General features: G+C 39.3%; 1 protein-coding gene across 4 annotated transcripts in view; it reads right to left on the bottom strand.

Annotated features, from left to right (window-relative positions):
- The window catches only part of ube4b (ubiquitination factor E4B, UFD2 homolog (S. cerevisiae)), a 78,592-nt gene that overhangs the window by 19,279 nt on the left and 41,213 nt on the right, over positions 1-18,100 (bottom strand). For all 4 annotated transcript variants that reach the window (XM_055659641.1, XM_055659642.1, XM_055659644.1 and 1 more), the window contains exons 10-20: positions 16,295-16,378; positions 14,136-14,192; positions 13,261-13,377; positions 11,853-11,951; positions 9,701-9,814; positions 8,965-9,163; positions 8,402-8,537; positions 4,983-5,082; positions 3,606-3,733; positions 1,376-1,474; positions 749-984 (exon numbers count right to left, since the gene is read on the bottom strand). In XM_055659641.1, the coding sequence (XP_055515616.1) occupies positions 749-984; positions 1,376-1,474; positions 3,606-3,733; positions 4,983-5,082; positions 8,402-8,537; positions 8,965-9,163; positions 9,701-9,814; positions 11,853-11,951; positions 13,261-13,377; positions 14,136-14,192; positions 16,295-16,378 (1,369 nt within the window). The remainder of the gene's footprint in view (positions 1-748; positions 985-1,375; positions 1,475-3,605; positions 3,734-4,982; positions 5,083-8,401; positions 8,538-8,964; positions 9,164-9,700; positions 9,815-11,852; positions 11,952-13,260; positions 13,378-14,135; positions 14,193-16,294; positions 16,379-18,100) is intronic.

Here is an 18,100-nt window from a genome sequence, read left to right as displayed (position 1 = left end):
TTAAAACAAACATAAATAAGCCGCCTTCAGTCTCGACCCGAAACTTCGCCCATTTCTTTTGCTCCATAGATGTTGCCTCACCTGCTGAGTTTCCCAGCATTTTTGTCTGCCATAAATAAGCAGCAGGTATGGGCCAATTCAGTCCCCAAACCCTTCAAAAGATTGCTGATCCAGCTGTAACCTCCTGTGCACTTATATCGCAGAAACCTTTCTAAACTTTGCATCTCTAGTAAAACATTGCCTTAAAAATGTTCAAAGAAATTGCCTCCACTCCACTTTGAGAAGAGATTTCCAAAGATTCACGACTATCAAAAAATGGCACCTCCTTTCTACATGAAATGAGCAACTCCTTAATTTTGTTTTTGTAACAGCAACCCGTTTTTAAGATTCTCCCACAAGTATCAACTTTTCCATACCCATGACATCAAAACCTCTGGATCTTAGGAATAACTTTAACTAGTCTTGGGCCCCGTGGACTCTTTCAGGAAACCAAAAAAAATCTCAATCTGTTTGAAAAATTGTCACCCACTATCTGATGTTGGTCTAATGATTCTGCTTCACTACTGAACAAAGAAACTTGACTATTTTCAGAAGTAATATAATAAAAGTTTGATTTAAACAATAGTGATCTCACAAAGCCTTGAACACCACTCTAAGCTCACCTGTCCAAATATATATGACGCATTCCCCTTGCACTAACTGGAGTGTTTCCATCCCATTGTTCAAAGCAAATTTAAAAACGTGATACCTGTGTAAAATTTCATTAATGCAGGCACAAGTTGTTTCGTGGCTAATGGGTGATTTTCCATCATTTCATAGAACTTCTGTGTTCGAGGCTGAACTGTCGGGTTGGTCACAAATACGACTTCCACAAGCTTGGCAATTAGATAAGGATTTCGGATATAGTTTTGACTACAGGTGAATACAACAAGGAAGGTCACGACATCCTGAGTACATGGCTCGTATAAAACCTGAGGGGAATATCTGTAGAAAATGAATAGCATTAAATTAAATGCACAAACTGGCACATGGCACAACAAAACAAAGGCACTCAGAAATTCAATAGACCTCATAAAAAAATAAAATAAAAAAAATCCTCGAATTCTTGCCAGGGTAAATGTAAACCTCAACATAAGGGACTGCTGGTTTTCACAAAAAGAGTGCTGAAGTAACTCAGCAGACCCTTCTTCAGGAGAGTCGACCCAAAACGTCACCTATTCACGTCCCCCAGCCCGATGTGCTGAGTTACTCCAGCACTTTGTCTGAATTAAAAATTAAGCAGCACAGTATAAATACAAGTTTATATTAGTTTAGGTGCCGACAAAGTTAGAATTACCCCCGCGATGTCAATCCCATTGAAATTACATTTACTTACTGTACAACAAACAGCAAAAATTCAGCAATATCTTCCAAGTAGAATTCAGGCAATGCTGCAAACACCTTGGGGATATCAGGATTAAGGGGCAGTGTCATGCTGCAAGGAAGGAAGAACAAACATTTTGCACTCGAACTTCATAAAGCACAACTTGAGGTTCACAATCTCATCCTTTTCCTGGCTGCACCTCAAGGCAGACTGACCCAAGTTGAGTGTGACTTTTTAAACATCGCTCAGAGCATGTTATCAAGACCACTTACAATAACACCCCTCTGGACTCTCACTGGCTACTGCTTCCCCTTATTTACCCACTCCAGTCCGGCCTACTCTAATGCACAAGCTGAAGATATTCAGATGCAAAGTAAGCAGGAATATAATATCCACTAATTATCATGACGAGGAGATCTAACTGCATAGGAACATTTCCATATCCTAACAAATTACTACTTTTCCTTCTGACCCAGCTGGCCATTTAGGCCATGTTACACAAGGTCACAGAATAACCCTGTTCCTCTGACTACGGTCAGGAAGCAGTGAATCTATTACAGTGCCCTCCATAATGTTTGGGACAAAGACCTATCATTTATTTATTTGCCTCTGTACTCCACAATTTGAGAATTGTAATAGAGAGAAAAAAAAAGGAAAAAAATCACATGTGGTTAAAGTGCACATTGTCAGATTTTAATAAAGGCTATTTTTATATATTTTGGTTTCACCATGTAGAAATTATGGCAGTGTTTAGATAGTCCCCCCATTTCAGGGCACCATAATGTTTGGGACACAGCAATGTCATGTAAATGAATGTAGTCATGTTTAGTATTTTGTTGCATATCCTTTGCATGCAATGACTGCTTGAAGTCTGCGAGTCATGGACATCACCAGTTGCTGGGTGTCTTCTCTGGTGATGCTCTGCCAGGCCTGTATTGCAGCCATCTTTAGTTTGTTTGTTTCGGGGGTTAGTCCCCTTCAGTTTTCTCTTCAGCATATAAAAGGCATGCTCAATTGGGTTCAGATCGGGTGATTGACTTGGCCACTCAAGAATTGACCAAGCTTTGAAAAACTCCTTTGTTGCTTTAGCAGGATCAGTATCTTGCTGTAGAATGAACCGCCGGCCAGAGTTTTGAGGCATTTGTTTGAACTTGAGCAGATAGGGTGTGTCTATACACTTCAGAATTCATTACGCCACTACCATCAGCAGTTGTATCATCAATGAAGATAAGTGAGTCAGTACCTTCAACAGCCATACATGCCCAGGCCATAACACCCCCACCATCGTGTTTCACAGATGAGGTGGCATGCTTTGGATTTTGGGCAGTTCCTTCTCTCCACCATACTTTGCTCTTGCCATCACTCTGATATAACTTAATCTTCGCCTCATCTGTCCACAAGACCTTTTTTCCAGAACTGTGGTTGTTCTTTTAAGTATTTCTTGGCAAACTGTAACCTGGCCATCCTATTTTTGCAGCTAACCAGTGGTTTGCATCTTGCAGTGTAGCCTCTGTATTTCGGTTCATGAAGTCTTCTGTGGACAGTGGTCATTGACACCCGACTCCTGAAGAGTGTTTCTGATCTGTTGGACAGGTGTTTGAAGATTTTCTTTATTATAGAGAGAATTCTTCTGTCATCAGCTGTGGAGGTCTTCCTTGACCTGTCAGTCCCTTTGCGATTAGTAAGCTCACCAGTGCTCTCTTTCTTCTGATGTTCCGAACAGTTGATTTTGGTAAGCCTAAGGTTTGGCGGATGTCTCTAACAGTTTTATTCTTGTTTCTCAGTCTCATAATGGCTTCTTTGACTTTCATTGGCACAACTTTGGTCCTCGTGTTGATAAACAGCAATAAAAGTTTCCAAAGGTAATGGAAAGACTGCAGGAAAGTCTAGGTGCTGAGAGCTCTCTTATACCTGCATTAAGGAGGTATTTAAACACACCTGAGCAATGACAAATGCCTGTGAAGCCATGTGTCCCAAACATTATGGTGGCCTGTCATGGGTGGCCTACTTATAAACACATCTGCAATTTCTACATGGTGAAACCAAAATGTATAAAAATGGCCTTTAATAAAATCTGACAATGTGCACTTTAACCACGTGATTTTTCCTATAACACATCTCAAATTGTGGAGTAGAGGCAAATAAATAAATGATGGGTCTTTGTCCCAAACATTATGAAAGGCACTGTAGCTACGCCACTATGCTGGGCAAAATTTGTTCAGCTCTGCTGTGGAATACTTACTCTGGGTAGCGCGAATCAATCAGGCGAAAGATCAGTTGAATTAACGTGCCATAGAACTGGAGGCATCTCCTCAACAGATGTTCATCCAACAAACCTGCATCAGCACAAGCCTTACTCCGCACCAATTTCTAGAGGCAAAATACAAAGATAAAATGTCTCCGTAAATAGAAAATAAATTCTCATCCAAACTGTACTAGGTTAGTTGTGTTTTTATACACAGAATTTAAGGACTTAATCCAATGCCAAATTGCTATGTCAGGTTTACAAGTAATAAAAATGCTATTTAAAATATTCATGAAGTTGAGTCAAACAAACCTGATACACCAATAGTAGAAAACCAAAATAAACTTAGAGCTTGCATACAATAACCAATCTATACATTTTAAACTGACAATCCCACTGAATGCACTTAGTCATCAAGTGGATAATCTAGGCTGATATCTCAAAGTACAAAGACAATGCAAAACAATTGGACGTTCTACTTCAAGGCTATATCCAAAAGGTTCAGATTGCAATTTCCACCGCACATATAGAAAGTAGGGCACTAGCTCAAGATAGAACAAGGAAGTTATCCTTGTGTTGACAAAATTGTGTCTCAATTATCAGATTTAAAGTGGCGGATGTATTAAATTGTTTACAGGATCTTGCTGTGCTTATATTAACTGCTCCATCTCCCAGACTTGACAACAGAGCTTGTGTTTCCAAGGTGCTTCAATGGACTTGAAGTACTTTGGATCATGTAGTTATACAAGGTCCTAAGAAACTTGGAAATAGCCACAAATTCACACAAGTCTTCTTTGTAAGTTTAATGACAATTTCAAACTTTTTCAATGTCCAACTTTTTATTGCTATTACTACACAGGCAGGGAGGAGTAGCAACTGATGTCTGTGGGAGAATCGCAGACAAATTTATGTCTGTGGGAGAATCGCAGACAATCGCAGACAAATTTATCATCTGCGATTCATCATCCATGAATCGCAGATGATAAAAACAAATCCTTTCCAGTTCTTTCCAGTTTAATTGATTCTTTATTGAAGTAGTTGTACAGACAAAGAAGTGAACATACCAGATCCTCTTTATTCTTATACAAATTGTAGCTTTCCGTTCTTACTATCTGACCTGGTAAAAACTGTATTCTTTCTCCAGTCTGATGTAGCCACTCCCTGTGACTACGCTTATATGTAACGTTCATCTATGTATCAAAAGCCCACCCCCAAGTGTTGAAAATAATTCTGCAAGAAATATCTAGACAAAATAAAGTATGCTAACAGTAACTAGCCCAAGCATGAATGGCTCCTACAGTAAGATTCTAAAACGGCTGCAATCAAGGAGCAGCTCTGGTGGTAAAGGGGCATTGCTATCCAAGGCTTACATACCTTCAATTGAGTTTTACATCGTTTCAACATCTCTCTATGTCTGTTTGCCAATGGAGAATCTTTCCACTGGTTTTCACTATTTTTCAGTTCCTCAACGGTCCTATGAGAAGAAACAAGGTAAATGTTATCATCAATCTGAAGGGCCGAGACCTGAAACACCACCTATCCACCTTCTCCAGAGATGCTTGCCCAACCCACTGAATTACTCCAGCAGTCTTTGTAAACCAACATCAGAATATAGTTTGAAGATAGATCCTATAAAAGTTGGCATTGGTACATTTACAGTTGAAGAATGCTTGTATGAGAGTGGTGTAATTGTTATGATGCCAATCAACTACAGTTGCTGGTTTACAAAAAAAGTGTTGGAATAACTCAGTGGGTCGGGCAGCATCTCTGGAGAACATGGATAAGCAATGTTTTGGATCGGAACCCTCCTGAAGGAGGATCCTGAACAGAAACGTCATCAATCCAGAGATGCTGCCAGAACAATTGGGTTACTTCTGCACTTTGTGTCTTTAATTGTTACAAACTTCTTTCATTAAGTATTACCATTCCACACACAATTTAATTTTCCAAGTGCAGACAATTATTTCATCTCTGCTATTCTTCCAAGCCGGACAACGTCAGCGGATTAATTCAATGATGTAGTGAACCAATGAGCACAAGTGCAAATAAATCTTTTAACAACGAGGTTAATTGTGCATCCTTCGTCATTCACTGTACCAATATCAGTGTTCCCACTGTAAATGAAACATTTGTACTTAGTGTCTTTCGTAATCTCTGGAGACCCAAAAACACATTACAGCCAATTCAATTCTTCATGTTCATCAAATTAGTAGCCAATTTGTACACAGCAATCTCCCACAGACAGCAATGTGATAATGACCACATCCGAATTAGTGATGTCAACTGAAAGATAAATACTGGCAGGGATACTGATACATGCTTGTCAAAGCAAGTGCCGTGGGAATTCAAAGACTTTCATGAGAGCAGGCATATCTCTCACTTCTCATTAAAAGATCACACCATTGAAGGACAGCACTTCCTCAATGAGACACAGGGTGTCAACCTGAACTATGATCTCACTACTGCTTCATAAAGCCAGAGACTAGAGTTCAATTCTGGCCTCGCGTGCCGTCCACGTGGAGTTTGCATGTTTTTTGCAACTGCGGATGCACTGATTTCCTCCCACATCCCAAAGTCGTGCAGGTTTGTAGGTTAATGGGCTTCTGTAAATTACCCCCTAGTTTGTAGGGAATGGGATAACAGAACTAGTGCGAACAGGTGATCTATGGTTGACATGTGGGTCAAAGGGCCAGTTTCCATGCTGTATATCTAAGCCAAATCTCTAGAGTATATTTTGAGTACCAGGGAGCAGCCTTTGAAAACTCCTCTCATGTGACACAGCATGTTATTCAGTATGAAACATAGTTAAGGAAAATTCTATACTATCGTATCCCTGGTGTAGCAGTCACATGAAGTAACCCTGACCCAACGATCAAAGCCAAAGGGGAGTTGTAATTACTGCTGTAATTCTGAGATTCAACATGTTTGAACATTGGATGTGGTTTGGTAAGTGAACCAGTAAAATCTGGTAATTTAAACACGTTTGGTGCCAATTATACCCACTGTAAAAAGACAGTTGAGAGATGTGAGGTAAAGCAAAATCTCTCAATTTTGAGGCAGAACCATTCCTTCTCAATCTCTAACTTGAAGATGTGTAACTTTACAAATTTTTTATACAAAAGATTTCTGTACTGTTATTGGCCACAAATGTATGCACATCATAAAACATCAACAAATGGGCAAACTCTCTAAGACCACATTTAGAGTATTCCGTCCAGTTCTGGTCACCCCAATACAGGAAGGATGTGGAGGCATTGGAGAGGGTGCAGAGGTGGTTTACCAGAATGTTGCCTGCATTAGAGGGTTTCACCTACAGGGAAAGGTTTGATAGACTTGGATTGTTTTCTCTGGAACGTCGGAAGTTGGGGGGTGGGGGAACTCGATACAAGAATATAAAATTATGAGGCATAACAGTCAGAACTTTTTTTCACCCAGAGTGGAAATGCCCACTAGATGGCATCGCCAACAAGATGAGAGGGGGAATGTTTAGTGTGGGGCAAGTTTTCTTTTTCCCCCCGCATAAAGAGTGGTGGGGTCTGGAACACATTGCCAGGGGATGGTGGTGGAGACAGAAGCTATAGTGGCATTTAAATTTTTAGATAGTCACATGGAAGTGCAGGGAATAGAGAGATATGGATCATATACAGGCAGACAGGATCGGCTTAATTTGGCAACACATTTGGCATAAACATTGTGGGCTTACTGGCCCTGTCCCACAGTACGAGTTCATTCCAAGAGCTCTCCCAAGTTAAAAAGAAAATCAAACTCGTGGTAAGCACGGAGAATGAACGTAGTGGGTACGTCAGAGCTCGGGGATGTCTCACTAACTGCAGGTAAGCTCGGGAAGACGTGAAGATTTTTCAACGTTGAAAGATGTCCACGAGAGCCCCGAGTGCCAACGAGCGGCCATTACCGTAAATCTCCAAGTTCGAATCGGGGCAAACTCGGGAGAGTTCTTGGAATGAACTCGTACCGTAGGACAGGGCTTTTAGGGCCCATTTGTCTGTTTACTGTTCTATATTCAATGCAAAAATAAATAAACATTCAGGTAAACCACATGATTATACGAGTTGAATACTGGAGGGAGCAAATTTGCAAACCAAAAAACGGCACTATCTATTTGATATTGCATGTATAAAATCAGAAGCAATGGCTCAGTCAATAGCAATCTTGTTTCAGGATCAAAATAATGGTATTCTAGAGGTGCAAGCAGCAGAGCTTCAGACAACTCTACTAGGGAGGAGGAGTGCTGCACTATTGGAGATGGCAAGCTGCTACACAAAGGTCCATCAACTCAAATCAAACTTATCATAAACAAGACATTAGCACAAAAACGATTAGCAAAAACAGGCCAATTGTAGTGCAAGAAGTGGCCTGTAGTATTCTATTGTAAAGGTAGTTTAGTTTGTCTTGTATACTGGGATAGAGTGAAAAGCTTCTGTTGCATGCTAACCAGCCAGCAGGAAGACAATACATGATTACAATCGAGCCATTCACACTGTTGATACAGAAGGGAATAAAGCCAATTGCAAGGTAAAGCCAGTAAAGTCCAATCAAAGATAGTCCGAGGGTCCCTGATGAGGTGGATGGTTGTTCAGTACTGATCTCTAGTTGTGGTGGGGTTAGGAGCTTATTTTCTGTGAATATTTCTGCTGTAATCAACATAAATGGAATACCTGGCCATTATCAGATTGCTGTTTATGTAGGAATCAGTTGCTGGACTTTCCTTCAGTACATCAAAGTGAAAAGCACAATATAACCAGAAAATCACATCTCTATTTTTTCCTTCCTACCTGTTGAGATCTCGAATAGCTCGTAGTCTTCGTATATAACGTCGGCAACTTGGCAAGATAGCAAGATGATGGGCATGTAGCGTCAGGAAAAAACATTCTGTTGGGAACTTTGGCTCGGCAAACGTTGACTGATCATCTATTGGTTAATATTTTAAAAAGATGAGATTGCACAAAGTCACAATGTTATTTTCAGAATATTTAGAATTAATATCAATCAAGCCTGGTGACTATACTGGCACATTGTGACATTTTAAACACAATTTAAACCAACACCAGTCTCTGCTGTTTTCTAATAACATTACCCCGTTTTTTATTGAGAGGATGCTGCCGTTTCTGCTTCAAGCTTCATTTTCTGTTTTCTATGCAGAATGTATTGTGTAAATGTACTTTTATTCTATGTGTAATTAACAACTGAGCACCCAGACATGCAGCATGCCCTGTCTTTGGCTCAATAATTGACATTCTAAAGAGGAAAATAATTCTATAGATGATTTAGTAAATACACAATTTTTGAGCAGTGTTATTGTTATTGCATTTTTATGTAATATTCCATATTTACTCACTGAGCTCTGCAAGCCAACTTTTAATTTCGTCCATCGAGGCTTTCACACGAGTCTCGTCTGCTAGAATGTTGATACGACATTTTGGGTGGAAAATATACATTGGATCTACAGTTTCTAACTTGATCTTTGTGCTCAGTTGCTGAAGCACCCAAAGAAAATTCAGCATGAATCCATCTGTCGATACCATCCGGTCATCTGTCTGAGAAATGGATTTGTTGTATTTAGATTTTTCCCCAATGCAACTCAATTCTCTGTTGTAACTACAAACGGTTTCAAAAGTTTTTAATGTTCTATATTCTTTACAAAAACTAAATTTATACTTTAGGTTTTGGCTTATTATCACATGTGCTGAGGTACAGCGAAAAGTTTTGTATTATGCATGGTATATCCGATCGGTTTGGATGGCATGCATAACACTCAGTTCAAACTCGGGTACAATAGAGAGCAAAGGGGAAGATACAAGGTTCAGTTTTCTTTGCTGGGTACACTTATTTCTGCTAAATTCTACAACAATCAGAATTATTACCTTTTGCACCACCTGATGGGCTTATATGGCCTGGATAGTACACAAAGCATAGTTTTTCACTGCATTGTGCCAAGCACGACATTAATAAACCAATTCCAATAAAGATCTAAAGTTTCATATCTTTATCCATCACCAAAGGTTTTCATTTCATCTTCATTTCGAAGTAGCAGCAATGAGATAACCTGCCATTGAGATTCATCCTGCACTTACTTGCATTTGTGCTTTCTTCATGTTGCGATTTATCACTGCCGCCATATAATTTAAAGCACTCTCTCTGGTCTCACCATTAAGCAAGATGTTGTGCAAAATTTTGAAAAGATCATTCTGTAACACAAATAGACATTACAAGCTGTGAGAACATCGAACCCACCACTCACCCGAAATAATTCCAAAAGGCCCCAGTTGTTACTAATTTGGAAATAGCACAGCATATCATGGGTTTTAATCTGCATATGTCACTACAGTAATTCCTTACTAAGGCGACAACCAAGGGGACTGATCTTCCATTCCAACTATGACAGCAACATGTTGCACACTAAAAGATGCAGACTTCAAATAGTTGCAATAAAACCAGAAAGTGCTGTAAATACTCAGCCAATCAAGACACCTTTGTGCGAAGAGAAATGACGCTAACGTTTCAGGTTGAAAACCCTTGATTGAACTTAAAGATTAAGGTTACAATATTTGTTACTCCAAATGCTAACATGGTTTCAATTATTACATTTTTCACCATCAACCCAACTACCTCTGAGAGGGTGAAGTGGGTTACATTTGGACTGTTGCAGTGCTTATAATTAGAGTCCTTCCACACAATGCTGGATGGGGAGTTCCGGCCTTTAAGCCCAGGGACAACTGAACTGCTATATAATTCCAGGACAGGATGGTGCACAACTTAAACCTGCAAGTATGTACTTGTGTAGGAAAGAACTGCAGGTGGTGGTTTAAATCGAAGGTAGATATAAAATGCTGGAGCAACTCAGCGGGACAGGCAGCATCTCTGGAGAGAATGAATGGGTGACATTTCAGGTCGAGACCTTTCTTCAGATTTGACCTTGTGGTGCTCTTATCATTGTAGATGTGGTTTAGAAAATATTGGTAAAATAACGTACAGTGCATTTTATAGTTGGTACACAACACAGCCATGGGGTGCTGGCAGAGGAGTGAATGTTTAGAGCGGTGGACAGTATCAATGGTACTTTATCATCACATGTACCTAGGCACAGTGATTTGTTTTTGCATGCAGTTGAGTACCAATGTTGCTATACATTCGATACAATCATACACAAGTACAAGAGTGTAAGATAGCTGGTAACATTGAGACAGTACTCAAGGTTTCTAGTGCCATCTCTTGCTTTGCCCTGAACAGAACCAATCATGCATGAAGCTTCACAGATCCAGGCTCTCACACACACACACAAAAAACAGCTGATGTTTCAGGAAATGCCTAGCCCGAAAGATATGCAAACTGAAACTTTTGTTAACTTCCAACATCTATTATTTCAAGTTTTCAGCATTTGTGATTTTTCTGCTAGTTATTTGCCTGTGCACTTTTAACTAGCATTCAATTAATTATAATATTGCAACAATATTTCATATAAATAAAAAACAGATGTCTGTAATAGATAAAATGGTCGCACAAACCAGGGCAGTGAGCTTGGGTTAGAAAGAGTTGTATTATTTAGAGGTTGATCAATGAATGTACATTTCCTTTATTTTTAATTTATTTTTTTATAACTATTTTTATTAGAAGTGATGTACAATAATAATAATATAAGACATGAATAACTTCTTATTTTAAATTTAATAGTAGAAAAAAAAGTAAGAAAAGCAAGAACTAGAGAGAGAGAGAGAGAGTATTGTATAGCTCGAAAAAGAAAAGCAGCGGTGATGTGAACTAAGCAAAAATAAAAAGAGTAGGAAAGAGAAGAGAAGAAAAAAAGAAAGAAAAAGAAATTGAAAGGGATATGCCTCCTTCATATCTTTACCCACCTCTCACCCGGTTCTGAAAGACTTAATTTCTAAGGTTGTGTTGCACCACATGCTTGTAATAGATCGATAAATGGAGACCAAATCTTTAAGAATTGGTCTGATAGGACTGAATGTACATTTCCAAAGCTGCATTAACTCCACTAATAGGTTTATGTGGAATTTAGGCAAATACAAAACATCATCTGACCACGATCTAGCAGATAAATCAGTGAGATGCTTTTTTTTTTTTTTTAATTACCACCAAAGGGATCAAGATATTTATTGCTGCTGCATTTTATAGAGATGTCTTGTGGATACAAGGATAAAAAGCACTTTGCAAAAAACAGTTTAGGAAAAGCCAGAACATATTAGAGATTCAGCTGGAAATACTTACCCTGGCCGATTCCAGATGGTGTTGCAAGGATTGACTGACAACTCGAGTATTTTCAAGTGTAAGTGTAGGCCCAGAGAAATATTTCTCCACAACTCTCGTCTGATACAAAACACAGATTAAGTCAGAACCCTGACACCTTGCATTAAGAAAATGACCATTCAAAAAAATAACATTGAATTATTAGCTTCTTGGGTCTAGCATGTAGAACGCAAATGAATGATTAGGGTCAGATATTCATGTCTACATTCATCATTCACTTGCTTATGAAAGACCATGAAAAATGAGGGAGGAATCATTTTGAAGCATCCTAAGTAGGATAAAACTGGCTTAATTTATATCTTTTCACAATTTTCTAACTAAAACTAAAGCTTATTTTGGGAAGTAGTGAGACTGGGATCTACGATAATTAAAAATAGATAATTTACTTTTATTTTTTAAGTAATTGTTTAGATTTGAAGTAAAGATTCAATTTGAAGTCGCAGATCACACTAAAGTAATTTCCCACCACTTTCTCTGTACCTAGATTGCATCGCAATGAGTTTATAAGGTCAGCCAACTTGTCACCAAGTCGAAAAATGCCAGCAGCATTTTAATTTTATTATGCATACTGGGTGAGCTGTTTTCTAGCTATTAGCACAGAGGTCACAGGTTTAATTTGAGAAAGGTTAGATAGCAGATGAACAAAAGTTACTCACGAGGTTAAGGTCTTGCCCAAAATAACAGAATACTTGGAAACTAATCATGTGCCCTCTTCCTGTGCTGTAACTTTCTATGATGCAGTCTTTATGTGTAACCTTTCTGCCCTATGTCTCAATTGGTTCGAGGTAGTTACACCACTAGGTGCTTGGTCTGGTCTTAATTATGATTGACGGCGCTAAAATGTGTACACCTATTTAACGACTCACAGCTTTTTAACCATTCCTCAAGAGCGAAAAATGGTAAGAGTAAATGAGTATAAATCCCTTCTCGAACTTAGATTGGATAAAGTGTGTCAAGGCATAGTTTCTCATGCAGTTACTAAAAGCTATTCTGCAATTCTAAAAATCAGTTCTCTATTCAATTCAATTATACTTTACTGTCACGTGTACCCAGGTACAGTGAAATGCATTGTTTTGCATACAACCCAGTAACATCATACAGCAGACCTCACCCAGGCAAGTTTCGCTACGTTCCTAGCGCTGGCAAAGTTACAAAAGTTCAGCGAACAGTCCCATCTTCTATCTGGCTCCGCACATGGCAGCAGGTGCCCCCCCACCAGACCACCCCCCTTCATTTGCCTTCCTTCCCCCAACCCCCCGCCGGGTCACCCCTTCGCTCTCGACGGCTTCCCCACCGGTTCACCATTACAATCAGAATGGTACTTTGAATTAAAGATGAAACAGATAATTAAACACACTGCAGTACTTACATCATCCTCAGCAAATACAGACAGGCTGAAGCAAGCACCAAGGAATGACAGCCTTTGCAGCTCTCTGCCTGTGCCTTGACTCAAAGGATCAGGCAAAAACAACGGCAATGATATCACCTATGAAGGCAAAATAATGTAGAGTTCATGGTGGATTTACCACAAGCATTTCCCATTGGCAAATAAGGTCCCTGCCAAGCCTCATCAACTAACAGTAAAAATGTAAACTTCCCCAGCTTCAAGCAGAGATGCTGGAGAAATCACTGGCCCGATTTGTCTATCCCAATTTAAGAATGCCAAGAATAACTATAAACATAGAAAATAGTTGCAGGAGTAGGCCATTCTGCCCTTCGAGCCAGCACAGCCATTCAATATGATCATGGCTGATCATCCAAAATCAGTACCCCGTCTCTGGCTTTTCCCCCCCCATATCCCTTGATTCCCTTAGTTCTAAGAGCTAAATCTAACTCTCTTGAAAACATCCAGTGAATTGGCCTCCACTGCCTTCTGTGACAGAGAATTTCACAGATTCACAACTCTCTGGGTGAAAGAGTCTTTCCTCGTCTCAGTCCTAAATGGCCTACCCCTTATTCTTAAACTGTGACCCCTGGTTCTGGACTCCAACATCGGGAACACGTTTCCTACATTTACCCCGTCCAATCATATAGCAGGCCAAAACACCCTGAACTGAAGCAAACTAATTTAAAACTGACCAGAGAATGAACCTAGAGATATTCAAGTCTGCATAGATTAGTTACGCATTGGATTCTGTCAACAAGCTACTTATTTATAGTTAGTAAAAAGTTTAATCTTGGCATTAAAAAATAAGTTAAAAGTGTATGTAGCTGGAGACAGATTCAATAGAAAATAAAACTTACCAAAGTGCACACAGGATGAGTTTTCCCAAACTTAATTTCACACAGTTCTTGTAATGCCTAAAAGGAAAGGAACTTATGACAAGATCGGAGAACTAACAGACACTAGCTATGGAAGACCAAATCAATTGGTCACTGATCAACTTTCAGATAAATAACATTTATAAATGTTCCATTTTGCCCTGGTTTTGTTTTAGAAACATAACTTTATATACTTGCAACTTAATATTCTTTTGACATCCATGGTCAGTAGATGTCAGGACTTCTTCTACCCACCCACAAAGTTGGATATATTCCAAATTTCTTCCCCAAAAAGTAATACAACTAGTTTTAATGTTAAAGATTTTTCTAATACTGAAATTTTACATTGTAAACAAACCACTCAACACGAGGCAACATTTCCACAACTCAGGGGTTGAAGCAGGAGTATAAAGTTTGCTTTGAGGAGTTTTGCAGTAATCAATAGTTATCATAGTCTGAGCAATGCAGAATGTAAAAGCAAGTAGCCTGAGCTCTATTAGATATCTGAAGCCTCTGGGCACTTGGACTGTGGTACTAATACAGGACATTTATGTTGTTTACAAGACTTTACAGGGAAGATCCACTTTTTTTGTTACTTCAAGTTCCAAAATAATTGTGCACGAGAATTAGATGATCTGCCCAAGGTGTAACGTTTGAGACCACGTAAGGCCCTGTTGTGACTAGCACAAGCAGAAGGAAAACACGTCCGACATCTTGTAAGTATGATTTATTCTGCCCCACCCGCGCACACTTCTCCAAGGTCACCTGCTCTCGATCACGAGGCACAGCCCTTTATATTAAAGGGGCACTGGCATTTACATATACAGCACATCTCCCCCTTTACTTTAATTACAATTCTCCCCCTTCCCTTAAATTACCTTACATTCCCCCCCCCCCCCTTCAACGTTGGTCAAAGTTAATAACTTGAACCTTAATGAATTTAATGTGGATAAAGTACCACAAATAACAGTGCTCGTCATACTACAAAACTATAAAAAAATTGCCCAACAATTTTACATAACAAGTCGAGTTGGGGGTTTTGACAACCGCCCACTTCTCGTGCAAGTCGTCTTTCCAAATCGTTCTGTGTCGTATTTCTGTTGTGTGCGAGTGTGGCTTGGCTCGCTTTGAGCCGATTCCCCCTCCACAGACCCTTGTGATGCGGCCTGTGATAGTTTGCTTGAGTTTTGGAGACTAGCTCCTTCTGGGTGAGGGGATCCTCCTTGTGGGAGAGTGTTCGCATTTGTCTGCTGCGTGTTGCCAGGGCATTAAGGTTCAAGTTATTAACTTTACAATACAAACGTTACAGTAATAATATAATCTGCTTTGAAGCAACTGGTTAATCAAATTTGAAAGAAAAACAGAGGAGTAGAATTGTATTTTTATATAAACTTCCTTGTTTTTTTTACTAGTTTGTGGGATAGGGGCAGCACTGACAAGCACCGCAAAGCCAATTCCAAATTGTCTTAATCTCATGTCTGTGAATACTTGAGGAACACTGCTCAAGGGTAAATTCCCAAATTTTGACCCATTAGCAATGAAGTATAATGTATTTCCAAGTCGGGATGGGTTATATATTGAAGGGGAACTTGGAGGTAATACTGATCTCAATTTACTGTTTCCCAAGCCTTCCAAGGTCACCTGCTCTCGATCACGAGGCACAGCCCTTTATATTAAAGGTGCACTGGCATTTACATATACATCACACAAGGGAATTCTTTGAATCTGGAATGTCTGCGCCCCAGGATAACAGATCCACCAAAAGATCAAGGAGAAAAAAAAAACATTTGTAGAGTGCTGCAAGTGAGTCACATTAATCTGCACAATAAACTGAAGACAAAGTGCTGGAGTAGCTCAACAGGTCACGCAACATCTCAGGAGAACATGGATAGGTGATGTTTCGGGTTGGGACCCTTTGTGTGTGCGTGTGCGCATGTGTGTGTGTGTGTGTGTGTGTGTGTGTGTGTGTGTGTGTGTGTGTGTGTGTGTGTGTGTGTGTGTGTGTGTGTGTGTGTGTGTGTGTGTGTGTGTGTGTGTAAGAGGAAAGTAAGCTGGAAGGACAAATGTAATAGCAGTGAACTACTGACGTACTTGGACTCAAACAGAATCCCCACTGTCCCCTCCCCCGAAGGCCTTCTTACCACAAGTGGATACTTGAAGTTATCACCATCCAAGGAGCATTCTTTCACGGCTGATGCCAGGCCTTGAATAATTGGAATAAAGATCTGTTGAACACAAGATAAAAACATCAAGCTCAAAATAAGTAACACTACAATATAACCTACTCAAATTTACAAAGTCAAGTTCCATCCATGTGATGTCCAAGAGTGGAAAATGTGCAGCTAACCCTTGTTATAATGAACCATAGGTGGGGGAATGGTGTCTGTTATTGCCGATTATCCGCTATAATCAAACAAGAGATTTGCTTCAACCACCTAGCGGTCACACTGAGAGGCAACAAGTTGTTTGCAAATAAAGTTTATTTCAGCTAAAAATTTATTTTTGTTACTGCAAAAAATATTACGGGCTGTTCATTACATTGTTTAATAGAATATCACTGCACAAGTGTTAATCGAAGCAATTGCTTTTCAATTTCAATGCCTTCCCGCAGTGTAACTAGCAGCCGTATTCTTAAAGGGACGGTTCCATCTACTATAACTAAAATCTGTCATAGAGGTCCATAATGCCGAGGGTACTGTAGATGAAAAGATGATAATGTAGGGAGGAAGTGCAGGTATATGAAAGTACATTTTAATCATCCTGGCAGTATCTAAGGTTATAATTCTTCCTGCTATTTCTGCTTATTTATACAATACATTCAAAATCTATATGCCATTCCCAACTTTTCCTAATATCCATGCAAAAGAGTATGTTCATAAGCTTGTTTAACCCAGAAATGCTACTAAAGAATAAATCTCTTTAAACCAATGCACAAATTCATTATTTTCCCTTTTTGTCTAGTGCCCCTACTGCCATCACCACCCAAACTTGGTATTAGTACTGTTACTGATATTGGTTTATTAATGTCACATGTACTTGAGTAATGCTATCCAGTCAAGTCATACAACAAGGACAATCAAACTATACGCAAGGAAAATAGCTAATGGAAAGCGAAAAATACAAAGTGTAGAATCAGAGCGTTACAGCTAGAGGAATTGCAGATAAAAAGTTGCAAGGACCACAACACAGCAGGTTGGGAGATCCAAACCACACCATTATCTAACAAGTAGTCTGTTCAATGGTCTGAAAACAAGGAAGCAGACAGACTTCGTAATTCATCACAATTGCCTTTATTTTTCACTCTACGAGTCAGCAGATATCCCTAGATGGCCATCACTTACATTTGTTTAGAAATTAAAAACCTGCACCAAAAATTGTAAAGCAATGCAGAAGGCAGATTTAAAATTCAAAACAGACATAACAAGGACAGAAACAAAATAACCATGCTATTTAAATTATCCGGATGATCGAAGATGGTGTTCTAAATAGTCAATTCATTTCTTGAACTGAAATTAGCTGTGAATGAGATGCTCCATAACCCCCATTTGCAATGCCAACAGTGCTTATTTAAAAATGTTGGAAAATTACATTTTTGGCTATTAACATTGTCACCAAGAGCAGCCAGCACTCCAGCACTGACTTTCTCCGAGGGAACAAATAAAGAGCACTTTAGGAAAATTGTTAAGCACAAAAATTATGTTATGCAAAGCATATTTAAATTTAGAGACTCGAGAAATGTCACAGTGAATGAAGTAATCTAACTGCAAACAAATATCTTTATCTTATTGATCGAAAGATACAGCATGAAAACTGACCCTTCGACCCGCAGGCTACACACCACACTCTGTGGAATCATGAAGCTACAGCTTTCTGATTTAGGAACAAGAGTGAAACAAGTCTGGCTTTTTTTCCCCATAAGATACAAATGAATGAATCTTGAAATAGCT

Source organism: Leucoraja erinacea, chromosome 30 (assembly GCF_028641065.1).
Source record: "Leucoraja erinacea ecotype New England chromosome 30, Leri_hhj_1, whole genome shotgun sequence".
Taxonomy (NCBI): domain Eukaryota; kingdom Metazoa; phylum Chordata; class Chondrichthyes; order Rajiformes; family Rajidae; genus Leucoraja; species Leucoraja erinaceus.
This window is presented reverse-complemented; position numbering and strand designations above follow the sequence as displayed.